Source organism: Canis lupus, chromosome 11 (assembly GCF_011100685.1).
Source record: "Canis lupus familiaris isolate Mischka breed German Shepherd chromosome 11, alternate assembly UU_Cfam_GSD_1.0, whole genome shotgun sequence".
Taxonomy (NCBI): Eukaryota; Metazoa; Chordata; class Mammalia; order Carnivora; family Canidae; genus Canis; species Canis lupus.
The window spans coordinates 74,240,004-74,266,320 of record NC_049232.1 but is presented as its reverse complement, the minus strand read 5'-3'; the positions used below and the strand labels follow the sequence as shown (position 1 = coordinate 74,266,320).

At 43.9% G+C, this 26,317-nt stretch overlaps 1 protein-coding gene across 1 annotated transcript; it reads left to right on the top strand.

The window, feature by feature from the left end:
* Nucleotides 1-1,533: 1,533 nt before the first annotated feature.
* Nucleotides 1,534-25,358, top strand: FBXW2 (F-box and WD repeat domain containing 2). Its single transcript, XM_038553248.1, has 7 exons — nt 1,534-1,642; nt 5,264-5,773; nt 12,986-13,180; nt 15,431-15,564; nt 17,975-18,061; nt 19,070-19,239; nt 24,684-25,358. Exons 2-7 carry the CDS (start codon nt 5,284-5,286, stop codon nt 24,970-24,972), a joined length of 1,365 nt encoding a protein of 454 aa, XP_038409176.1. The 5' UTR covers nt 1,534-1,642; nt 5,264-5,283; the 3' UTR covers nt 24,973-25,358.
* Nucleotides 25,359-26,317: the final 959 nt, after the last annotated feature.

The following is a 26,317-nucleotide window of genomic DNA, read 5'->3' as shown; positions in this document are numbered from 1 at the left end:
GACGCTGAACCTGCTAAGCCGCCCGGGCGCCCCGTGTGACGGTCTTATTGTCTGTATCATGAGCTGTATCTCTTGGACCCGTGTGCTCAATAGGGTAGCCATTAGCCACATGTGGCAATTTAAATTTAAATTCATGAAAATTGTATTTCCTCGGTCATAGTAGGCATCTGCAAAGTGTTCAATAGTCACCAAGGCTGCTGGCTGCCTTCTTAGACAACACCAATAGACAAAACAGAGAATGTCACTGCTCAAAGTCCTACCGGACGGTGCTGGTGGGAGATACGTGTATGAATGGGGTTCGTGAGCCTTTGTAGAGAGACAAAGAGAATTTATGCTCTGAAGGGGCTTCAGTTGAAATGCTATGACAGCCAGTGACTAGGACTTTAGGCAAGATGCTTAAACCTTTTTTTTTCCTAAAGATTTTATTTATTTGTTCGCGAGACAGAGACAGAGGCAGAGACACAGGCAGCGGGAGAAGCAGGCTCCCTGCAAGGAGCCCGACGTGGGACTGGATCCTGAGACCCTGGGGTCACGCCCTGAGCCGAAGGCAGACACTGCTGAGCCCCCAGACGTCCCCTTAAACCTCTTTTGGCCTCAGTGTCCCCATCTCTACAAATGAAGCTAATAATACTAGCAACTGCGTAGGGCTGCAGGGATGTAGGATGTAGGGATGTAGAGAAAGTGATTAGGAGGCCTCTGGGGCTCAGGGCTTGACCTGGGGCTCGGGATTGAGGCCACTCAGGCTTCCTGCACGGAGCCTGCCTCTCCCTCTGCCTGGGTCTCTGCCTCTCTGTGTCGGAAGGAAGGAGGGAGGGAAGGAAGGAAGGAAGGAAGGGAGGGAGGGAGGAAGGATGGGGAGGGAGGGAGGAAGGATGGGGAGGGAGGGAGGATGGAAGGGGAGGGAGGGAGGGAGGAAAGGAAGAAGGAAGGAAGGAAGGGAGGACGGAGGGAGGGAGGGAGGGAGGATGGAAGGGAGGGGAGGGCGGGCCGAGGCCGGTGCCCGCACGCACAGGCCCAGCCGGGTCACGGGGCAGGTACCGAGGCTCCCGCGCGCAGGGGGACGCAGCCCGAGGGCGGGAGAGGCCGCCCCCGCCCCCCCCCCCCGCCCCCCCCGCCCCCCCGCGCGGAGGCGTGTGCGCGCCCGCCCCCCCCCCCCCCCCCGCGACCGCGGCCCCGAACGGCATCCGGCGATGACGGGGGCGCAGCGGGGACACCCACGTCCCCGGGTCCCCTCCGCGGGCAGGTCGGGCGGAGCAGGCGGACCGCGCCGCCGCCGGCCCCCGCCGCACTGCGCATGCTCCGCCCCGAGCCGGAAGTGCGGCCGCGTCCGCGGGGCGCCCGGGCGGAGGGACGCGCGGAGATGACGCAGGCGGCGCCGGAAGCCGCTCCCCCGTGAGGCTGCAGACCCGAGCGGCGGCCGCAGGTCCAGGTCCGTGTGCGAGGCGGGGCCGGGCCGGGCCGCGGAGGGCTGTCGGGCGCCCGCGCCGCCGCTGACCCGCCGCGCCGCCGGCCGTTGTCTGTCTCTCCCTGCAGGCGCCATGGCTGCGGAGCGGACCCGGCCGCTGCGAGGCTCCGGCGGCCCGAGCGCGCGTCGTCGCTGTGAGCCCGGCGCGAGGTCCCGGGCCCCGGGGCGCTCGCTCAGGTCAGTGCTGCGCGGCCCGCGATGTGCGCGGGGCCCGGGGCGGGGGGCGGGGGGCGGGCGGCGGGCGGGCTCCTACCCGACGAGCTGCAGGGCCGCGCGGGGGGCTGCGGGCGGCCCGAGAACGAGCAGGGCGCTCCCGTGCCTCGGGCGCACCGGGGCCGCCGCCGCCGCCGCCTCGCCAGTGCGCGGGAGACACAGGCGCCCGCGCGTCCCGGCGCCGACCCGAGGGGCTCCCGCCCGCAGCAGCCCGCGGCCACGCCCGGCGCCCCTGTGCACCCGGGCCGGGCCGGGCCGGGCCGGCGGAGCCGAGGGACACGCGCGCGCGACCTTCCCTCCCGGCGCCCGCGTCCGACGAGCCGGGGGGGGGGGGGGGGCGGTCCTGCTTCGGGGCCGCGGCCGCGCCTGCGGGTCCCGGGGCGCTCGCTCCGCCTCCCGCCGCAGGCTCCCGCGCTCCCGGCCGAGGCGGCAGGGCCTGGCCGCCGGGTGAGGTCGCGTCTGTGGGCGGCGCTGCAGGCCCTGGAGCCCCTGGGAGCGGGCGAGCTGCCCAGGGACGCGGGAGCCGGTGTGGGGCCGGACCGCGAGCCCGCAGGGCCCACGCCTCTCCCCGCGAGGGGGTCTTCCCCTCACCGCGCCCCTCGGAGCCTCGCGGAGGCGGGTCCCGGGCAGAGGGGCGGGTTTAAGGTTGAAGCTGGAAGGGGGGGGCGGCAGGAGGCAGGAGGCCCGGGTGCGCCTCGGGGGACGTTCGGGCCCCACGGCCTCCTGCCCTCACTCGTGAGATTAAACCCCAGTAAGTTTGGGCCCCTGAGTTTTTCTTCCACGTGTTTTAAGCCGTTTTAAGGGAAGCTTTAGGGTAAGGATCGCAGGATTGAAAGGGATGTCGGTGGTCCCGTCTGCCGCAGCCGCAGGGCCACCCCCAGCTCCTGCAGGCCGCCTAGCGACGAGGCGGACCCAGGGACCGCTCGAGTTACCTTAGACGGCGGGGCCGCGTTGGGGATGGCCTCGGTGTGTCGCTGATTTTCACGACTCCCGAAGCGAGGGGTAGCCTCCACTTCACAGACGGAACTGACGTTCAGAAGCTGGTCGCGGGACGCCCGCCCGGGGCTCAGCGGGGGCTCAGCGGGGGCTCAGCGGGGGAGGCCCAGGGCGGCCCCGGGTCCCGGGATCGAGTCCCAGTCGGGCTCCCTGCGTGGAGCCTGCCTCTCCCTGTGTCTCTCTCTCTGTCGCTCATGAATAAATAAATTAAAAATCTTAGCCAAAAAGAAAAAAAAAGAAAGTTGGTCAGAGACGCCCACGATCCCACAGAAAGTGGCTGAACCAGTTAAAAGATTTGACCGACTGCGAGCACCTCCATTTACCTCACTTCTGCCCCTGCCCTCGACTTCCCCAGCACTGGGAATCTCCCACCGTTCTGGACGCAGCTCTCACACCATTGGAAAGCTCCTGTGAGACTGAAATCCCGCTTCCTGAAGTTTTCCCCTGTGGGCTGCCAGAACACCACGTTCCTAGAGGCTCGCTGAAAGGGGTCGCTTTAGACCTGTGACCCTAAGAAAGTTCCTTATAGTCATCTAGTCATAGTAATTTAGCCTTCAGAGCATTCTGTGATGGATGTGTGGGTACTTGGGTGTGTGCAGGTTGTGAGAGAGGAGGGCTCCCCTCCTCCATGCTTTTTCAATGCAAAAAGCATTGACTCTTGGGTAGATGTTTGGGTCTGTGTTTTTAATTGGCCAGTATTAATTAATTAGCCATTGAGACATTTTGTGAATGTCCACAGAAAAGGATTGCTTTGCCTTTTGCTGTGCGTGCTTTTTTTAAAGTAAAAAATTTCCAGAACTGTTACAGATAGAGTGTCACTTGGATTCAGAAGGAGGAGGCTTGTTAGCTCATGTTGTTGATAAAACTTTTGGTGAACTGATTATTTTTTGGCTGCCGTGTAAATCCTTAAACTAATAAATGCTGCCTAGCCCAAGCCCTGAGGATTCCAGAGGATTATTTTAAAGTCCATTCGCTGTTCCAAAACCAAAACTATCAGATGATATAATTGGAAGATTTGGTTGCTTTTACTGTTTTATATCTGATGACATTCCTGCCAAATTTGATATTGGGAAGTTAATGAAAATGATTTTAACTGATCTTACATGAACAAAGTTGGAAAATGAGATCTGGCTTTTGTTGTAGACCTGGTCTAGGTGACATATATGAGAAGGAATTTATTTTCCTTTTCCACATTAAGTTGGATTTTTTTTTTTTTAATAAGTATGATAGTCTGTTGGAAATTAAGTGGTTAGAAGGAAAAGGTTTTTTTTTTAATTATGGAAATATTTAAACATATGATAATAAAGAGAATAAAAAATCCCCCATGTACTGATCATCTAGCACAAACATCTTTCAACATATAACCAACCTTGGGAAAGATGTTTTTTACTGATTTGGGGTTTTGCTTTGTTTTGTTTTGTTTTCATTAGTCCCTCTTGTTAAAGGTGGGTTGACACCTTGACCCAGTATGTAATGCTGTATATTTGTAAGGTTTTTTTGTTGTTGTTCCATTTGGTCCAGGAGCAATTTGTCATTCTCCTAAAGGAGAAGATGGTATAATCAGGTAGTCACCATGCCTTCAGATTTTTATGCCCAGGCTGTGATTCTCCTGGTTATGGCTGTTAGAGAGACAGCTTGAAGCGCGTTGGAAGAGTACTAATGGTGAGAGCACTGACCTCCTGACCTCGAGGCCCTTCGGGTGCTACTTTAATCGCTCTGTTGACTAGAGGCAAATCACTTACCTGCTCTTTTAACATCCTCCTCTGCAAAAGTGCAGATGATGCTACCTGGTTTTTTTGGAAGCATCAGGATTACTAAATTGACTTATTTGCGCAGGCTTCCTTGGCCCTTATTGCTCTCTATGGCACATGGCTAAGAGTTGTCACCAGCTCACATGTAGCTTATAAAAACTATGTAAGGCCACGTAAGGAGTTTGGTGATTCATGTTCTAACAGGCAGTGCCATAAAAGAAGTAGAAGAACCAGAATACCTGAGCCATATAACTTATTACATCTGGTTATTTTTCTTCCCCAAACCGTTTTTGCCTGAACATCTTTTGAAAAGCCAGTAGCCGGTTTTGTGATTTTGGTAACAGGTCAGGCTGTGCCTGGCATGATAACTAATTTTTCCAGTTAACTGCTCAGGAGACTTGCCTTCTGGTTGTTCCCTGCTGGTGCTTATTTTTGTGATTTTTAGTACCTAAATAGAATGTATTAAGGAAATAGTGTTATGATGGTTTTGATGGGGTGGGGTGGGGAGAAGTATATTATGTGTAATAAAGTATTTTATAATGAATGGATATTTTGTGACTCTTTTACTGTGAAGATGCATGTTAGCATGTGCTAGACTTCAAAAGGAGCAAGTCGCATACACCTACATAAGTCTCACTGGCTTGTTTCAGAGGTCATGATTTATTAAAGTATGTTTTCTCAAATGTATATTCCTTTGTGTGCATGGAAGATTTTCAAATGCAGTGTATTAACTGTAAAGTTGTAATGCTAAGTTTTTTACACTAATTTTCATTTGTTAGCAGTCTTGCTTGAACAGTCTTTTTGAGCAGAACTAATACAATATTTTGATGTGCCACAGGTAAATTTTTCCATAACCTTATGGAGAGAAAGGACTTTGAGACATGGCTTGATAACATTTCTGTTACATTTCTTTCTCTGACGGACTTGCAGAAAAATGAAACTCTGGATCACCTGATTAGTCTGAGTGGGGCAGTCCAGCTCAGGCATCTCTCCAATAACCTGGAGACTCTCCTCAAGCGGGACTTCCTCAAACTCCTTCCCCTGGAGCTCAGTTTTTATTTGTTAAAATGGCTCGATCCTCAGACTTTACTCACTTGCTGCCTCGTCTCTAAACAGTGGAATAAGGTGATAAGTGCCTGTACAGAGGTGTGGCAGACTGCGTGTAAAAATTTGGGCTGGCAGATAGATGATTCTGTTCAGGACGCTTTGCACTGGAAGAAGGTTTATTTGAAGGCTATTTTGAGAATGAAGCAACTGGAGGACCATGAAGCCTTTGAGACCTCATCATTAATTGGACACAGTGCCAGAGTGTATGCACTTTACTATAAAGATGGACTTCTCTGTACAGGTAAGAGACCCTGGAGCTGTTCTGTTGGTTTGCATTTCATAGGGTATAACCTTAGAAATAGGACAAACCACTCCTTAGGCTTGAGGAGTATTAATTATATGAGATATCTATAGGGGCATTCCACCCCCCCCCCCCCCCCCGCCCATTCCTGGGTGGTTTTACCTCTCTTTATTCTCTTTCCCTCTAGAAAACAAATCATTTTTATAAAACTTTATGAGAAGAAAGCTCCAGGCATTCTTCTAAATGTGATGTAAATCAGAAAGCTGTGACTATTTTTTTCAGTGTTTTTCCCCTCAATGTACAGTTCTTCATGTTGGTTAAAATTTTTTTCTATCAGTAGTGTTTTTTGAGAAAAACCAGTGGAAAAATTGGTGTCTAGACCTAGCAAGTAGTTAGATCATCTTGGAAAAATTACTTAACCTTTCTGTGTTTGTTTCCTTGTCTATAAAATATGGGAAGAGAAGTATTTCTCTCTTGCTGTAAATTCCTGTGGTTCTAAGTAAGAGGAATTAGTAGACTTTGGGGATAGAAACAAAGACATATCTTAACCCTAAGCAATTAAGTAGCTATATAACAAACATAATAATCGTATCTTCTAATTATAATAGGTACATGTTTCTGCATTTAATCAGTGCACATTTTAGGCAATACATTTTGAAAGGCATTGTAAGTAATTCTTAGGCAACATCTACAATGGTTCCAGGCAGTTCTAATCAATGATCCCAATGCCTATTCACTTTCACTCTGTATAATATTTAGGGATACTTGGTGTTCTTTCTTCAAGATAATTTTTTTTTTTTTTAATATTTATTTATGAGAGAGGGGAAGCACAAGCGAGAGGGGTTAAGGGAGAAGGAGAATCTGAAGCGGACTTTATGCTGAGTGTGGAGCCCGACACAGGGTTTGATCTCACAACCCTGAGACCACAACCTAAGCCAAAAACCAAGAGTCAGATGCTTAACCAGCCGCGCCACCAGGTGCCCCCAAGAAAATTTCTAATAAACGTTTGAGTATTACCTAAAATACATAGTTGCCTTTTTTAATAGCGTACATTATTCCTTTGTATAAATATATCATCATTATTTACTCAATTCAATATTAATGCATATTCAGATTTTTTCTGTTTTGATGAATATTTTGGTTTGCATTTTTTCTCCTAAATTATTTACTTAGAAGCCTCAAAGTAGAATCACAAATCCAGAAATATGAATGATTTTAAAGCACCTCTTACTGTCCTTTTCAGAGAGATTGAATTGGTGCTGTGGCCACAGCAAGTTTTAAATAACCTGCTTCTCCTTCAGAGCTCTGACAGACTCAATTTTAATATTTTTGAGAAGAATGATTTCTCAAGGATATATATTTTTTCTCATGTTGTCATATAGTCTCTGAAATACCAGACACTTTGCCAATTTTATGAAATAAACATTAAATTTAAGCCATTTTGTGGTTTTGTTTGTCATCCTAAAGTTACTCTATGCTTACATTAGTCCCTGTCCTATAGGCCAGATTATTGGAACAGCATCATCATTCTTTTATAGTTTAATGTACTTTCCCAGTTGGGGCGATGGCTTTTCTGTGTCCTTTTTGTCTTAGGATCAATGGCAGGTAATTTTTAAAGACTAAGATATAGTATTACCTTTGAGATTTGTGCTCATTTGCACTTAGGTAAATACTGGCAGTTGACTTATTTTCAGAACCACATTGAGCTTTTTTAAAAAAAATTCTCATTAAACTTAGTTTTTTTTTTTTTTTTTTTTTAAGATTTTATTTATTTATTCATGAGACACTCACACAGAGAGAGAGGCAGAGATGTAGACAGAGGGAGAAGCAGGCTCCACTCAGGGAGCCCAATGTGGTCGATCCCGGGACCCCGGAGTCACGCCCTGGGCCGAAGGCAGGCTCTAAACCGCCGAGCCACCCAGGGATTCCCCCTAAACTTGACTTTTGAAATGCAGTACAACTTCAGTTACTTGGAATAGAAGTGAATGGGACACATACACTGAATTCTTTAACTGCGTGGAAAGTTAATATCTGCAATAACTGTGAACCCAAGTCTGCATTTTAAGGTTATTCTCTAGGTGGGTCTATATTTTGTATGTTTTATTCTGATTAAATTCATCAGGTTTGCATATTGAAAACTATGCTCTATCTACTGAAAATAATCCAAAGCATTAGTTTAATTTTCCTAGTAGCAGCATCCCTGTGACTGTAACCAATGAGAGAAGTGTTTGCTACAAAAGTATTCATGTATTTGTTTCTTGCTCTTACTGAAGAGCTTGTGTTTTCTCTGTGGTTGAATTATGAAATTCTGAATTTGGCAATAAGCTTACAGTGACATCTTTAGGCCCTTGAACAAGCAATAAAATATTACCAAAAAGATTGATGCCTGATGCTAAAAATTAACATAGTATAGTGAATTAGGTAGTTATCCTTTCTTAATTCTGACATGGTAAGAGAAGAACTTGTTCTGCTCTGTGCCATTCAGTAGGTGTTTATAAAATGACTTCTGTGAAAGACAATGTGAGTGCATACACGGATAAATAGAACAGTTCTCTGCTCAGAGAATGTACACATTGGTATCAGGAAGGTAGCCTGATTCAGTAAAAGTCTCCATGTAGTCAACACTTGCCCAGAACACCTGCCCTTCTGGAGAGTATAGCTGCTGCTCCACTGTAGTGAATTATTGTCATGTGGGATTTAAGCTCAGAGTGGTCAGATCTTATGTTAAGAGAAGTCCCAAATCTAGATTTTTGTGCAATATTCTGATTTTTTATTTTTATTTTTTTAGTGTGCTGATTTTTAAGTATTTTTTGCATTTTTAAAATATTGTGGTTGGGTCATATTCAGTCTGCAAGGTATCATTGTGACCTTGGCTTATAGTTGAGTAAGAAAATAATATCTATAAAAGAGGTGCCTCCGTTAGCAAAAATTGAGCAGTGTTTATGTTTGAATCTTGGAGAATGGGTAGATTTTAGAGAGATGAGAATAAGCACTTTCCAGTAGGAAGGTCATCATTAGCAAAGGTGTGGAAAGGGCTAAGCGTGGAGCACATAGGAAAGTAAAGAAAATTCATTTTAGCTGAACTCAGGATATAAGTAGAGACCCTATTAGAAGAGAGTCTTAGAATCTTCTTCTTCTTCTTTTTTTTTTTTTTTTTAAGATTTTATTTATTTATTCATGATAGATACAGAGGGAGGCAGAGATACAGGCAGAGGGAGAAGCAGGCTCCCCATGGGGAGCCTGATGCAGGATCACACCCTGAGCCGAAGGCAGATGCTCAACCAGAGCCACCCAGGTGTCCCAAGAAATTCTTAGAATATAAGCTGAAGAATTGGCTTGAGGCGTATTATAAAAACCTTACATATTGGGAGTGTGAGTTTGGACAGTTTTCTGTAAGCAGTAAGAAAAAAACGATGATTAACTGAGCCTTAATAGAGAAAACTGTACCGTAAAACAAAACAAAACAAAAAACGATGAAAGGGCAGCAAAAGGGCTAGGATCAGGTTCCAAGTAGACCAGTGTTTCTTATTTCTGTCAAACTCAGGTCCTCTTTTTATTACATATTTTACAATGTTCTCTTACTGTGAAGTAAAATTCATAGAAATAACTTACCTGCATATACAAATATTTCATAAAATCAATATAATACCTAAACTCTGATCAGAGGAGAAATAAAAAGATAGTAACTTAAAATACTACGCATTGAACATGTACTCAAGCACAGCGGAGCCAGAAGACAGAAGTGTAATCAGATGTTGGCACCTGTGTGTGTACTGTTGTCACGAACACATCAGACACAAATGCCAGATGATGTACCATCAGTGATGGAACCTCAAGTGGTGAAAAACTCTTAGCAGAGTCCCCAACAGAGCAAAGTACATTTTCCCTCAATCTACCTGGTACTCACACTCAGGAAATTTAGAATAAACTCCATGCTTTGTAAAATAGGCCCGAGGCTCAGACAGCTAAGCATAAGCTCTTCACTGGGGATATAGAGCAGAATCTTTAAGAGGCCGTGCAGGATACGAGCCCATTCTTTCTGTGCACTACCCCGAGCATTGCAGGATGTCTGGTGTTTCTAGCCTTGCCCAGTAGAGGCTAGTAATGCCCTCTTGTCCCCAAATTATTGTGACAATTGAAATCACCCCTACAAATTTCTAAAGTGTTCCTTTAGGAGATGATACTAATTCTATTTGAGACCCTCTGACATACACAAATCCAGAGTTTCTAAAAGTATTAAGCTGTTACAGTTTAGGTAAAAGTAAATAGATCAAGATTTAGGACAGCAAGGGCAGAGATTTTTTTAAAGGAGCAGTTAAATGGAAGAGGAGCTATTGAAATGGAATTGACAGGATTTGGCAATGGATTGAGTATGTGGCAAGGAAAGGATCGATTTCAAAAATGACTGAGATTTCTAGCTATATATACAACTGAGAAGTTAGTGGTACTAGCAACAAGAATAGGAAATGAAGGAATGAATTTTATAGGGTAGAGGGAGTTCAATTTGGGATGAACTTAATGCAGTTGGATATGAGTGGAGATTAGCACAGGTGTCTGGAAGTGTAACATCAGAGCTTTGGGGAGTAGCACAGAGCTAGAGCAAAAGGTTAAGGGGTTAGTCACACCATAGCTATGGCTGGAACAGTGAAGTTTTACAAGGAGATGGAAAGGAAGAAGAATAGAGCTTAGGATGGGTACTTGAAGAGCGTACTTAGAGGGTAAGAGGTAAAGACGCAGAATGATGACGAAGACTTTCAAGAAGGACATTGAAAATTGCCTGTATCAAAGAGGGAGCGGCAAATGTTTGTTCATTTGGTCGTCAGAGTCAGATGCCTGCGAGAGGCAGCTGAGACCTGAGATCTGATTCTACCAGTTAAATTATTTAAACTTCGCTTGATTCTATACTTTACTTCATTTAAGTTATAACTCTATTTTCTGCTTACCTTTTTGTTATATACCCATCCTTGTCAATACTTGTATCAAGTATTGTTTTCATCCTCTTTCCTGAATTGAGAGGTCTTGTTTTTTCTTTCATATAGTGAAAAATAGTCTACATTTATTTAGTCCCCTTTCATCTCTGGGCTGCATCATTAATGACGTGCTGCTAGTCAGCGCAGCAAACGGGAGTCCACGGGGAAAGTTGAAATAAAGCTAAACAGGAGTGGGAGACTAATGGCCCCTGGAGGCTGGCAGTGAAGAGTAGACTAGCACCACTATAGAATGGAACTGAAATCAACCTAATTGTTTTCTGATGTTTCTTTAGGGTGTAAAACTGAAAATTTTTTATTTATTTTTTTACTATTTTTAACAATATTTTCCTATGTAAACCACTTTAATTAGGATCATTTCCCTTTATTTTGTTTTTTATCAAATTGTGGTAAAGTACACACAAGATTGAAGAGCCAATTGTGCCACTTCCTAGAACACCTAAATAATTACTTTTAAGTGTGTAGTTCAGATTATCTAGACATACCATCCAGTATAGTAGCCATAGGCAACATAAGGCTTTTGAACTCTTTGAGATGTGACTAGTCCAAACTGAGATGTGAAATGGGAAATACTCAATATTTAGAATATAAATATTTAGAATATAAAATAATTCATTAATAATTTTTTATATTAATGACATGTTGAAATTATAATATTTTTGATATATTGAGCTAATGAGATTAGAATAATTTTTTTTACTTTTTAAAGTAAATAGTAAATTATATTTTCGATTTTCAGTTATATATGTAGTTACTTCTGTAGTTTGTATTATGTTTCTATTGGGCAGAGCTGTTTCCAAAGTTTTATTTTTAAATAATCTCTAAACCTAACATAGGGCTTGAACTCACAACCCCACGATCAAGAGTCACATGCTTTACCAAGCCAGCCCAGTGCCATTCCCCAGATGATTCTGATGTCTCATATGACCATTGAGAATCACCAACCAAGTCCCGTCCCTTGTTTTATCAAGAAGAAACTGAGTCTCTAAATAGAGTGACAACAAACATAGTCTTCATTTGTGTGTTCTAGTGTTGGTCCGGGTTGAAATTCATTTTCTGCCCTTTTCATAAGTGGTAGTTATTTGTCTGAAACAGTGGCTTTTCACCAGCTCTTAAAGGTAGAATTGTGGCCGGCTTCATATAGTCATTTCATCTTTTCCCAAACTGGTCATTTGGTGCTTTCCTGCATACTGTGTCTTTGTCATAGTGACTTATTTTTTGTATTCTCTATACATCTCTATCAATTCTTATTATACTTTATTATAAAGGTAAGTTGCATGACTGATTTAATCTTTAGATTTTTAAACATGATTAAAGCTAATCCTGACTTATCAGCACAATCGGTATAATATTTTTGTCAGACACAGAAATAAAACCCACTTTTTTCTGCAGAATCTTTTTTTTTTTTTTTTTTTTTTTTAAATTTATGATAGTCACACACACAGAGAGAGAGGCAGAGACACAGGCAGAGGGAGAAGCAGGCTCCATGCACTGGGAGCCCGACGTGGGATTCGATCCCGGATCTCCAGGATCGCGCCCTGGGCCAAAGGCAGGCGCTAAACCACTGCGCCACCCATGGATCCCTTTCTGCAGAATCTTAAGCGGCTTTACAAGCTCATTGTTGAGTTGTTGTCAATATCTGGGAGTAATTTATCCATGGTTTTCTTAGAGGTTCCTTTACACATTTCGGAATGGCTCAAGGAATTAGCAATTAGCCTTTGAAGAAGTTAATCCAAGACCTGAGGCTTATCTTTGACTTACCTTAGTGTAGAATACATTCCAGCAGACAGTTTTACTATTCAGCATTCTTTATTTGCTCAAGGTTGGTGGGTCATGGATAGGCAGATAAATGTACATGTGCAATCAAAGGTAATACCCATCATTTCAAGCTCAAATCAGAAAGCTCATGATAATCAAAGATTATGAAATTTTACAAGTGGAAGCACCAAGGGATGCTTTAGTCTAGTACTCTTGTGTGGCCTGCGAAGGTGAGGGAAAAGGACTAAACCAGAAAGGTTGCATTCAGTCCCCGTGCTGTTAACACCATTTGGTGACCCTGAATAGGTTGTGTTACCCTCTCCATGCTTTGTTTTTCTCAGCTATGAAATGGGAATGCTATAAGAGGGGACCATGAAGTTCTCCTTGAAGAATACCATGGTTCAGGGATTGACTTTCCTTCTTTAGTGTTTGTTTTCTTACTAACCTCCCTGTTTTTCTCTTGAAGGGTCAGATGACTTGTCTGCAAAACTGTGGGATGTGAGCACAGGGCAGTGCGTGTATGGCATCCAGACCCACACTTGTGCAGCAGTGAAATTTGATGAGCAGAAGCTTGTGACAGGCTCCTTTGACAACACTGTGGCCTGCTGGGAATGGAGTTCCGGAGCCAGGACCCAGCACTTCCGGGGGCACACAGGGGCGGGTGGGTTGCCCTTTTTCAAGGGTTTCTGCATTTATTTTAATCGCATTCTTTAAAACCAGGAGCCAAGAATGTGACTCCTTTTTTGTATTCTTGTTTTTTAACTTAACCTGCCTTTCCCTCTTTTTTCTTTTTTTTTTTTAATAAAGATTTTATTTACTTATTCTTGAGAGACACACAGAGAGAGAGAGGCAGAGACACAGGCAGAGGGAGAGGCAGGCTCCATGCAGGGAGCCTGATGAGGGACTCCATCCCAGGTCCCCAGGATCACGCCCTGGGCCGAAGGCGGCGCTAAACCGCTGAGCCACCTGGGCTGCCCTCCCTCTTTTTTCTTAGTCACAGCAGTTCATCCCTTTATTTAAGGTACTCCTATTTGGAATTTTTTCCTGAATTTCACTTTCCCTTGGAGCATTTCAAAACTCTTCTGTACACCCTTATGCTGGGAGGGGGCAGTTCTCCTTACCTGTTTCATTTATGCCCTGTTGAAGAGTCAGTCCATTTTGCTTTTGTCAGATTCCATACCTCCAAATTCAGCAAGTCCTTCACTTGTAAACGCAGTCTACTTTATTTGTAGAATCAGGGCTGAAAATCCTTTGGAGTGACAGGAGTGCTCAGATTGTGTGATCTACACATATTACATTGAATTGGAGCTTGGTTGACAATTGATTAAACCAGTGCCTAGAGATAAAATAAAGGGAACAGATACTTGAATATTTCCTAATAATTTTCTGCTATGCAGAATATTTGAATATAGCCTTGTGACCTGAGCTGCTACCTCTGCTGCATTGTATTTTGGTGCCTTGTACAGAAATCACATTGAGCCTCTTGTGCAGCAGGTCCCTTCTTCCTTTTCCCTATTTACTCACTGCCTCAGCCCCAGAGGGTCACAGTCTGTGATCTTAAGCATCACGTTTTATGAGCCATCTTGGATTCCCCGCTACTATAAGTTTCCCGATAACCTGTATTTTGTCATAACACTCATCGTACAAATAAATGTGGTAACTACACTGGCTGTATGCATGCCAGGAGGACAGGGATCCTGCCTGTCTTGTTCACCCTTAGGTCCTGAGTACCTTGTATTGTGTCTGGTGCTCAGTAATACTGTGAAGTGAACCTAGATGTTTTACTGCTGAAAACCATTTTTCCCCCATTTTGTTTGTCATCTTACACATTTTTCCTCAGTATATTTGTTACCACTTATTTGTTATAGACATTAATATTGGAAAGTATATGATTTAGCATGGTACTTACATATTGAGTGTGCTGTTCCATGTCAAGATGTACATGGACTTCTAGGTGATTTTATACCTGACCAACTTCAAGAGCTCTGCTCTAAAAAGTTTTCCTCCTGCTGTTCCCTGGACATTGCTATGGCTTTTCCTAATTCCGTGCCTTTGCTGTTCCCTCTACCTGCAATATGCTCTTTCTTTTCTTGATAAACTCTACTCATCCTTCAGGGCCCATCTCCAATATCGCATCTTCCCTGAAGTCCTCCCTGATACCCCTGGGCAGAGTTAGTCATTCTCCTTGGTGTTTCCTTAGCAAGAGGTAAACATTTAATTTTTTTGGACCCCTCCTTCTCCCTTCACTTAGACTGAGTTCCTTAAGGAAAAGCCCAATGTCTTCATCCCTGGGTCCCCAGTGTTCCTTTAGAGTTTGGCAACATTTAAAAACAAATGTTTGAGCACTTGCTGTGCTCAGGTACTGTTAAGTGCTAGAGGTACACCCGTGAAGACATTCAGATAGTTGGAGAGAACTGCTTAGTCTGACCTTTGAGATACTTGTGTGAGTTCTGTTTTTCTCTTACCTTGGCTTTTCTTGACTATGGGTAGTATTCTTGACATTTTGTCTCATTGTGATAAAACAGTGCAAATCTGAGTAGGGCCACCCATGTTATGTTTTCCCTGCATGAGCTGGATTAGTTTTGTGTAGTGTCAGGCAAGCAGGCCTGAGTGGAAATGCCATGATCTCCAGCACTAGTTTTACCTCTCACTTTGAAGCTAGCACAAGTACAAGAGATTATATTATTCCAGGGATGTTCCATACTTAGAATGATAAGTTATAATAATAACAAGAATTTTGAAATGGATATATATTTTTTATCATAAAATTTTTAGCTGAGTAGCACCACTCTTAGAGTACCTTTGAGAAATTATACAGTTGGTCAGTTAGGGAGAATGCACGTGATTGAACACTATTATACAAGACCCTCACAGGAGCATGTTTTAACTTTGTGTATGTTGTATATACTAGTGTTTAGCGTTGACTACAATGATGAACTGGATATCTTGGTGAGTGGCTCTGCAGACTTCACTGTGAAAGTATGGGCTTTATCTGCTGGGACGTGCCTGAACACACTCACCGGGCACACGGAATGGGTCACCAAGGTAGGAAGACCTCCAGAAGAAATCTTGACATCAATCAGGCTTTGTAGGGGTGAAGGAACTGGGGGTGGGGTGGACGATGCTAGGTGCTCCCTTGTAAGTAGTAGGGGAGCCATAAGATGCAACAGGTGTACCCACAGTGCCTGTTGGCCTGCAACAGTGACCAGCCAAATAAAAGACACTTGGTAAATAGTTAACAATGAATGACTTATGGATGTGGAAAGATGCCCACAATATATTCGGTGCGTAGAGGGAGCAAATAAAGGAAGTCATAGACAAAAAACTGCATTGTGGAGTATAATAGCAGTTTCTGAATAAATGTGTTTATGTACCAAAATGGTAAAGTTGGTTATTACTTATGAAATTATAGGTGCTTTTTCCCCTTTAGAATAAGCATATTTCTTTTTTTAATCAGGAAAGCAATTTTTATCTGGAAAAAAATGATAATTGCAAGAAATGAGACAAAGGAAAACGTATGGGATCTGTAAAAGAATATTATGGTGTTTTGTCATTTTTCAACAAAAAGTGGCTCTGAGACCTGAATGTGATAGTACTTATGGGAGTGTCCGGCAGAAACCCTTTTCCTCTCTGTGCGTGCGGGATGGAAGATACAGCCGTGAGCAAAACAGACCCAGGCTTGACCCAGATGTTAGCTCTGTGGGAGAAATAGATATTAAACAGTAATTTCACAAGTAAATGTACAAGTACAAACGGTGGTAGGTGCTCTGAAGGCAAAGTGCAGTGTTCTGTGAGAAAGTCTAGACGGTGTCTGATCCCTTCAGGGAGAGCTGCTTGAAGAGACAGAACAGGAAGAAGAAATTGGAGCTAGCTGGGTAAAGAGTAGTGGAGTGTTTCAGAGTGCGCAGTATGTGCCCAGGCCCTAGGGCAGGAGAGATGCTAGGACATTTGATGGCCTCGAGGCCAGTGGAGCTGTGCTGTGGTTGGCAGTGTGAGGCAGGTGGCCATATGTAGCCCTTCCTTGGCCGTGTTAAGGATTTTGGGGGTCGTATGTGTAGTGGGAAGCAGTTGAGTGTTCTGAGCAAGGAGCTGTGTGATTTATATTTTTAAAAAACGACTGAAAATGGATTGGAGCTGGGCACAAATGGACCTAGGGAGGCCAGGTAGGCTTTTGCAGTAATCTAAGCAAAAGATACCTGTGGCTTGGACCCAGGTAGCAGTGAGGAAAGAGCAGAGCATGCCTGAAGGATATCTCTTTAAGGGAAAGCCAGCTGAAGTTACCGACTCCTGGGAAACAAAGGAGGGGGAATCAGAGCCACCCACTGGGCTTTAGGTCAGGTAGGTGAATATGCTTTTCTGGAATAGGCAGACCTACAAGGACAGCAGTTTGTGAGAAGAATAAGAACACTGAACTGTACGCTTGAAAGGGTTGAATAGTGCATTTTATGTTAGGTATGTTTTACCACAGCTCTGTAGGGGTCACATTTGGATATTTAAATGGAAAAGTTACATAAGAAAATCTGACGTGTTAAAAACATTGGACTTGTGGCCAGGACACCGACTGTGATGTCTTAGACGAGTCCTCTCTTCAGGGCCTGAGTTGCATCTGTTAAACGTTCCTGTGAATTCTGAATGAGATGATGGGACAGGAGCCAGCGGCGTACCTACGTGTAGTAGGTCTGTCAGTTTCAGTTGAATCTGCAACCCAGACTAATGAAGAAGTGAGCCTGGCCTCCCTCTCACTTTGTGCAGACTTTACTACAAAAATAACTAGTCCCTAAATGTTTATAGACTATCCCAAGTGCTTTTATTTATTACATCATCATCATAAGGTTGCAGAGTCAATATTTGGCAGATTCTTGTCCCAAGTCCAGTGTTTTTCCCTTTATAATGAACATGCTCAGGAAAGCAGATCGTTGTTATCTGCGTCTGGGTCTACGGGCTGTTTTCTTTCCTGTCCCTCACATTTTCTATAAAGTCATGTTTTACAGTTTTTAAAATCATTCCTAATGTTTGTTTTCAAACAAAAGTGGAAATTAAATGCTACCAACATGAGACAGATCCTGCTGACAATATAGAGACTCTGGTTGTACTACCTAGAGGCTAATGTGGTCATAGAGTTACAGCTTAACTCTTCTAGGATACCATCTCACTTCAGGCTCTTATTCATATTTTAATTTAAAAAAGCAATATAGAAATAGTTTTTTTTTTTTTTTTTTTTTTTTTTAATGCTTGATTCATTTATTTATGAGAGACAGAGAGGCAGAGACACAGGCAAAGGGAGAAGCAGACTTCCTGTAGGCAACCCGATGCAGGACTCGATCCCAGGACCCTGGGGTCATGACCTGAGCCAAAGACAGATGCCCCACCACTGAGCCCCCCAGGTGCCCTAGAAATAGTTTCAAAAGGATCTTTCTATAACATGGATTTTAACATGGATTGCTTATATTTCTAGGTGGTTTTGCAAAAGTGTAAAGTCAAGTCCCTTTTGCACAGCCCTGGAGACTACATACTCTTAAGTGCAGACAAATATGAGATCAAGGTGAGGTTTTCTTCTCCATTACTTTGCCTCATCAGAGAAAAACTGGCAAATACAGGAAAATTAAAATGGTGCTACACAGGGAATATTTCAAGGGAAGCAAGAATGTCCATAGTATAAGCCATCTTAAACTTCTTGGGAAGAGAATTGTTCATTATTTCTACATACGAGTCAGTTTCTAGCTCTGATTTGTAAATGAAAGATCCATAAAAATGTATCTTAAGACCTGTATCTCATACCCTATCTATCTATCTATCTATCTATCTATCTATCTATCTATCTAGGTTTTATTTATCTATTCATGAGAGATATATATATAGAGAGAGAAACAGAGACACCAGCAGAGGGAGAAGCAGGCTTCACACCGGGAGCCCGATGTGGGACTTGATCCCGGGACCCCAGGATCACACCCTGGGCCGAAGGCAGGTGCCAAACCGCTGAGCCACCCAGAGATCCCCTCATACCCTCTTTAGTTCTTAGATCTAAACTATGAAAACAGGGGATCCCTGGGTGGCGCAGCAGTTTGGCGCCTGCCTTTGCCCCAGGGCGCGATCCTGGGGACCCGGGATCAAATCCCACGTCAGGCTCCCGGTGCATGGAGCCTGCTTCTCCCTCTGCCTGTGTCTCTGCCTCTCTCTCTCTGTGTGACTATCATAAATAAATAAAAAAAAAATTAAAAAAAACCCTATGAAAACATAAATATTTACTTGTATAATAAACCAATTTGCAAAAACTTTACAGAGCACTCATATACTTTCTGATTGCATTTTTTAAACCATTCCATGTAGCCATCTTCATTGTGGGAACTGAGGTTCAGAGAGGTTACATATTTTACCCGAGATCATGTAGCATTAGAGCTTGAACCCATGCCTGTCAACTATAAAACCTGTGGTCTTTCTGATTTACTTCACTTTATATCTGGCTCTGACAAACATAAGCCACATTGTTTAAGGACTAGCTTTTCTATGGTGATAAGATTTGTCATCATCTCTGATTTTCTTTTATCTGTAGATTTGGCCAATTGGGAGAGAAATCAACTGCAAGTGTTTAAAGACATTGTCAGTCTCTGAGGATAGGAGTATCTGCCTGCAGCCAAGGCTTCATTTTGATGGCAAGTACATCGTCTGTAGTTCGGCACTGGGTCTCTACCAGTGGGACTTTGCCAGTTATGATATTCTCAGGTAATGTTTCCTTGAGCCTTCGCCTTTCACAGTTTGTTCCCTTTTATTTCTTTATTGCAGTTTAGTAGTAAAAGCAAGACTAAATATTTGGATAAACGAGTCAGTAGGTTATATCTAGGAAATATTTACTACATCAATTATAAACAGTTAAAAGCTGAAAATCACACACAAAAATATTTGAGAAGCAATTATTAGAGGTTTATACTACAGCATAGAAGATCTGAGTTCTAATCCTTCCCCTTACTGTGTCACTTCCTCTTTCAGAAGTAAACATGCTGGGCAACCCCCTTTGGTCCCCTACCTCTTTGGGAGCTTTTTACTATCTCAATAAACTTTGCTGCCCCCTCCCGAAAAAAATAATTAAACATGCTTTTTAGGGAAATGAGGAGCTTGGATGAAGAGATCTTTCAGACTTAGGAGTCTGTTTCTTAGTTTGTCTCTCTTTCTCTTGTTTTTTTTTTTTCCCCCTTTGTTCATTTGTTTCTTAAATTCCACATGAGTGAAATCACATATCTCTGACTTATTTCACCTAGCATTATACTCTAACTCCATCCGTGTTGTTACGAACGGCAAGATTTTTTTTTATGGCTGATTAATATTCCATATATATTCCATATATATGTATGTACACACACACTCCCCCCCCACATCTTTGTCCATTCATCTATTAATGAACACTCAGGCTGCTTCCATATCGTGGCTATTGTTAATAATGCTGCAGTAGCATTGGTGTGTATATCCCTTTAAATTAGTGTTTTGTATTCTTTTGGTAAATACCCAGTAGTGCAGTTACTGGATTATAGAGTAGTTCTCATTTTAACTTTTTGAGGAATCTCCATACTGTTTTCTACAGCGGCTGCACCAGTTTGCATTCCCACTGACGGTGCAAGAGGGTTCCTTTTTCTCCATGTCCATGCCAACACTTGTTATTTCTTACATTTTGATTTTAGTCATTTTGACAGGTGTGAGGTGGTATCTCATGGTGTGGTGTTTGTTTTAGATTTTATTTATTTATTTGAGAGAGAGAGCATGAGCAGAGAGAGGGACAAGGGAGAAGCAGACTCCCTGCTGAGTGGGGAGCCCTGTGCAGGGCTTGATTGCAGGACCCCAAGATCTGACCTGAGCCGAAGGCAGATGCTTAACCAACTTAGCCACCCAGGGGCCTCTCATCAGTTTTGATTTGCATTTCCCTGACGATGAGTGATGATGTACATCTTTTCATATGTCCATTGGCCATCTATATGTCTAGTTCTGATATTTTGAGTTCTGCTTCCTGGTAGTAAAATTCTGCATTGAGAGATCAAGTGGCTTTCTATTGACTAGTAGAAAGAGGTGTTTAGAAAAAAAATACAACTTGCAGGGTTTCTCTAAAGAAAATAAGAGGTCCATGGACAAATAATTTTGTGATTCATTGCATACCTTAGACCTTCTTGGAGACTGATGGTATCTGTAAGCATGTTGGAGGCTGATGGAAGCCAGGGCTATATGGTTGACTAAGAGAACTTACTTTGGTGGGGTACTTGGGTGGCTCAGTTGGTTCAGCATCCAACTCTTGATTTTGGCTCAAGTCATGATCTCAGAGTTGTGAGATTGAGTCCTGTGTTGGGCTCCGCCTTGTGCGTGGGGCCTGTTTGGGATTTCCTCTCTCCCTTTGCCTCTGCCTCTCCACACCACCCCTACACACTGCCCTAGGCACGCACACTCTCTTGCTCTCTTTCTGTCTTAAAAAAAAAAAAAAAAAAGATAGAACTGGGGATCCCTGGGTGGCTCAGCGGTTTAGCGCCTGCTTTTGGCCCAGGGTGTGATCCTGGAGTCCCGGGATCGAGTCCCACGTCAGGCTCCCGGCATGGAGCCTGCTTCTCCCTCCTGTGTCTCTGCCTCTCTCTCTCTCTCTCTCTCTCTCTCACATAAATAAATAAATCTTTAAAAAAAAAAAAAAAAAGGTTGGAACTTACTTTGGTGATAATCCTTGGTTTTAAAATCCAGCGCCACCTCCTATGAGTTGGATGATTTTATGTAGGTTTCTTAGCTTTTCTGTGCCTTAGTTTCCTGACCTGGAAAGTGAAGATCAAATGAAGTACCTGTAATGAGGTTCAAGCACAGGACCCGGCAGATCTTATTACTAACAGCTCTCAGAAGCCCTACATAAAGAAGCCTGTTTGAATTTGTTTAACTCTCTGTACCTCACACTCCTTATACAGAAAGCCTTTTTTTTTTTTTTTTTTTTTTTTTTTTGGAGGAACACCTATTAACAGCTCACAGGATTAGTGTTCTGCGGCATGGTTCAGGACAGGAAATGCTGGCTTGGAGTAGTACAGAAAATTGAACGTTCTTGCCATTGTTTTTATGCATGACTGTTAGAGGTCAGCTTGAAGAGCACCTGTCATACTAGCCAGCAGGACTTGGGTGGGCCCTGTCTCTCTGGTCATACAGTAATATGTCTTCCCTTTTATGTCTTCCTGTAATCAGACCTACAATTCTAACCAGTTAGGTTTCAAAATTGTCAGAATCATTTCTAGAAATGATTGATAATTATGCTTTGAGAAAAAAGGACTGGAATAGATCCCAGAAAACATTAGACTAAGCTTTTCATTTTATAGATGGAGAAACTGAAGCCAAGAGCAGGTATGGGCCTCACCCAGCATCCCGTAGCTCACCCTAGTCCGTCCATCCATCCATCCATCCATCCTGGCATCATCCAGCAGGCCTATGCTTAAGGTACCAGCAAACCAGAGAGAAGGAACTTTTGAAAGAACTTGATACTTTGTAAAAATTCCAAGTAGTCACATGGGAAAATCAGACCTTTTACAATTTAGTATTGTTTCTGTTTTTAATTAAGACTTGGATGGGAGGGATGCAGAAGTAAGGTGGAATAGAGGTATCATCATCTTTTTAATACTTTGAGTTTCCAAAAGTTTTAATGTGATGCTGCATCTACCTTTCTCATGTATTTTTCTCACCCTGAGTGTGTGTATAGGGAGTCCAGAAGTCCAGATGAAAGTTGTGTTAATTTTTGGGATTCGGATACACTAGCTTTGAGCAGTAAATCTACATGATTGTTTTCTGCTAGGAAGTGTTAGGTTCAGATTTCTCTTGGAAAGGGGGCTGTTTTATCTTTCCTCCTCCCCACCTCCCGCAGCACAAAAGCCTCTTTTGAAATCCTAATGCAACTCCTTTGGGCTCTGTTGCTAAGATCAGATAGGGCTACTTATGCTTTGAAGCTAACTAAAAAGAAGCAAAGCACAGATGGTAGCATGTTGCTCAATAAATCTAAGGTATGATGCAATCTCTTGAGCTGAGTTATCTTCGTACAGCAAGCAGGCAAGGTTATTTAGGTTCAAGGGCCCAGACTGCACAGCAGGGATGTCTGTTTACAGTTTTAAAGTAATCAAAGTTAAAGAGGCGGCCAGGCCAGCCTGTCAAGACTTGTATTCTCCTCCAAAACATATTTGTGCTTCAGTCTTTGGAGTCGACTCATCTTCACCAGGCTTTAGTCCTATTTCCAGCCACCCAGTTATCTAAGTTTCTGGTTATTTCCTGCTTGCATTGGTGATATGGGACTTACCGGACTTTCTTGTTGTTTTCCCAGTTTCCTTTGGATGTGCTTTGTAGGAGTTCTTATTTTCCCATGTTCATTGCTCCACTGCTGTATTTGTGAGCAGGTAGTTATGGGGCATACCTGTGTTTTAGGCACTGGGATCTATGCTGGTAACCTGCAGAAATACCACACTGGTGGAAGTTACTAACCAGCAAGAGGCAAGACTGACGTTAAATAGCTAATTGCCTACAGTTGTTTTCATGGGTGGGTTAAAGGCCACACTGTGGAGCATTTGGAGACCCCACCTAGCAGTTGAGGAGTAAGGAAAAGCTTCCTTGAAGAAGAGGTGTGGGCTAAGCCCTGAAGGAGGAGTATCTGCATTAACTAAATGCCAGCAGTGGGTGTGCAGTAAGGAGCAGTGGAGGCTGAGAGACCAGTCCGTTCAAAGGCCCGGAGACTGAAGGGTCCCAGTGCTGGAGATGTGAAGTGCAGTAGAGAGCCCTCAGAGGGTTTAAAGTTAAATGAGGTGGTAATAGGATTAGACATGGGGGTGAGATTAGCTGATTGAAAGGGGCCAAGAGTAGGTGGGGGGAGACCAGTGCAGGCTGAAGATACTATCTTGGATCAGAGCCGTGGCAATTTGGATAATAGTAAAAAAAAAGTAGGAGAAAATTCAAGAGGTAAAATCAATAGATTGTGGTGATTGAATCTGCGGCTTGATTAAGGAGGAGAGTTGGATGGTTGCCATGTTTCCTAACGGTGAGCAGTTGGGTGAAAGAGCAAGCCAGGAAACAAGGAAGAGAAACAGGTTTGGCCAGCAAGTTCAGTTAAGGACGGGTTGAGTGTGGAACAGGTCTTCAGGACTAAATCCTCTGCCTTCCACTGTCAGGTGGAATCTGGCTTGCTGTAACTCTTTCACCTCGGATTCCCCGCCCCCAGCTGATCTCCTTTACCTGTTCCTTATTTGTCCTGGTTACCAGGCCCTGCCCTTCCTGGTTGACCTCTTGGACACACACTAATTGGTAGTGTCCTTGTTGAAATGTGGGTTTATTGACCTCTCACAGGGCTCAGACATACTGTCACGGAGCAGAATTGGTTTATCCTTCTCTTGTAGCTCTTTTCCTAGTGCCTCCAAAGAGGACATCAACTGTTCTTGCCTCATTAAGTGTGCAGACAACAGACTGTGTTTTTTTGTTTTTGTTTTTTATCTATGCTGTTTGGCTGGATCTCTCCCATTCTGTGCTTTTGTCATCAGCCTTTGGGGAAGGTGAAGGCTATCCTCCCACGCCCCCAGTTTTCTCTCACAACTTCTGACACATTTATTATTGTTTCTGGGTTATTTTCTGGTTATTTCTCATCCTTCAGCCTCTACTGTTTTTAGAGTTTGCTACCTGCTGAATAGAATAGCATGTAAATCACTTGGTTTCTAGTCTTCATTCTGGGCTTGAGGAGGCTCCCCTAGACCAGCATTTTAGGATTTGATGAATCCATCTTTTTACCTAGTAGTAAAGTGATTGCATCCCAGTTCTTACAGGTAACTGACCAGTCGTGAATCCTTAGCCAAAGTATGTATCCCAGCAAGGCTTTTGTTTTCATATTTTGGAAATGAGATATTACATGAGATAATCTATAAGATCCTTTTCAGCCCGGGTAGGCATTTTGTGCTTTCATAAATGTCCATCATATGCTGCCTTTCTCCTTACGTGCCTGTGTTACCATGTCAATGTGAAGGGTTCCTTCCCCTCCCCTTAAGGAAGTACAGCTTTTTGTCTGTTTCATTTTATTGAAAACTTTCATTGTCTTGGATTTTGTATTGGTTTTTATATGTCTCCAGAAAAGATTGCGGTAGTGGAATCAGAAGTAAGGCGGCCTTCTGGTTCATGTTTCGAAACTCTCGTCTTTGTAGGGTCATCAAGACTCCTGAGATAGCAAACTTGGCCTTGCTTGGCTTTGGAGATATCTTTGCCCTGCTGTTTGACAACCGCTACCTGTACATCATGGACTTGCGGACCGAGAGCCTGATTAGCCGCTGGCCCCTGCCAGAGTACCGGAAATCAAAGAGAGGCTCGAGCTTCCTGGCGGGCGAAGCGTCCTGGCTCAATGGACTGGATGGGCACAATGACACGGGCCTGGTCTTCGCCACCAGCATGCCCGACCACAGTATTCATCTGGTGTTGTGGAAGGAGCACGGCTGACGCCACGCGCTGGCCGCCGCCGACTGTGGGTGCCGGGGCTGCGGGGTTTCAGTGCGACCTCTGGCAGCCGACTGCATGAACCAAAGCTCTCACCTAACGGTATCGTCGCGCAGTGCACAATCATTTATCTGTGTTTGCCAGGGGGCCAGGGCTCGGGGCGGGGGAGGGCTTGTTTTCTTGACACACAGCACAGCATGCTAACGGGGTACACCATTGACTTCATTTGTACTTAGTTACGTTGGTCAGTATAAGAGGGTGCATTGAGGGTTCATCTTTCTTGAATATTGGTTTTCAGTAAAGAAAGTTAAATGGTTCATTAACCTGCTAATTGGTTGCCTATATATAAAAACACATCAGTCTATTATTAAAGCTTTTACCATCGCCTTTTTTTCTTTTGAAGTTGAAGCAAAGGTGCTATGATGTTCCAGCAACTTCTCTCACATGGGGCTTAGCTTTTATAACAGTCAGTGTTACAAAGACCACTGAGTCCCGTGACATTCATAAACTCTCCACCAAATACCAGTTCTAAAGAAGGTCTGTCTTCCAGGACAAAGCAAGTTCTATAAATTGATTGTTCACAACACAGTCTAAACCCTAGTACTTGGCAGAGTCAAGGTTGGCCATGTCTGAGATATAAGGGATTTCTGTAGTTTTTGTTTCTGCACGGAGCGAGCTGGGCCTCGGTCCCTGCTGCCGGGGTGAGTGCACAAGGGGGATGTGATGTAGTAGAAAGAGCACGGAGCCTGAAGATTGAGGACCAGCTCTGTTACCCAGGGTCCCTGCAGCCTCGGTTTATCACTTCCCTGGGCCCCTTTTTCCCTGTCTGTATAGTCAGGTGTTAAGCTAAGTGTTTTCTAAACTTTGGGTCCTGCGTCTGCTGACAGGTGGGCAAAAGTTGATAATTCAATTTTGTCCCAATTCATTATTTCTTTTGAGTTGAAGAAAATATTGAAATGAAATCATTGGTACAAAGTTAGTATCTATAAGCAAACCAGATACATGAAAAGGATAGATAAAGGGGGAATGTAGAAAATATAACAGATTCCACCTAGAAAAATGTTAGCGAGTGGATGAAATGCTAAGGGGAATCATGGTTCTTTAGGCAGAAAGGGCGGTCTTACAAAGAGAGACACCTGAACTTGATTTTTCTTGCTCCTTTGCCTCTAGCCTGATGTGTGGCTTCAGGCAGATTAACTTTCTATCCCTGGACCCTCATTTTCTCCATATTAAAATGGAGGAATTGCCCTAGATTAGGGTTCACAAGCTCAGATGCCCAAGGCAGCCATGCACATGACATAAATGATTGAAGCGTGTTGGGCAGGGTTGTGCTGAATCATGAAAGGCC

Excerpts from the sequence above, each read along its gene's own strand:
- FBXW2 (XM_038553248.1), top strand. The coding sequence starts at position 5,284 with ATGGAGAGAAAGGACTTTGAGACATGGCTTGATAACATTTCTGTTACA. Across the intron at positions 15,565-17,974 it reads ACACGGAATGGGTCACCAAG|GTGGTTTTGCAAAAGTGTAA; the intron begins GTAGGAAGACCT and ends TTATATTTCTAG. Across the intron at positions 18,062-19,069 it reads CAGACAAATATGAGATCAAG|ATTTGGCCAATTGGGAGAGA; the intron begins GTGAGGTTTTCT and ends TTTTATCTGTAG.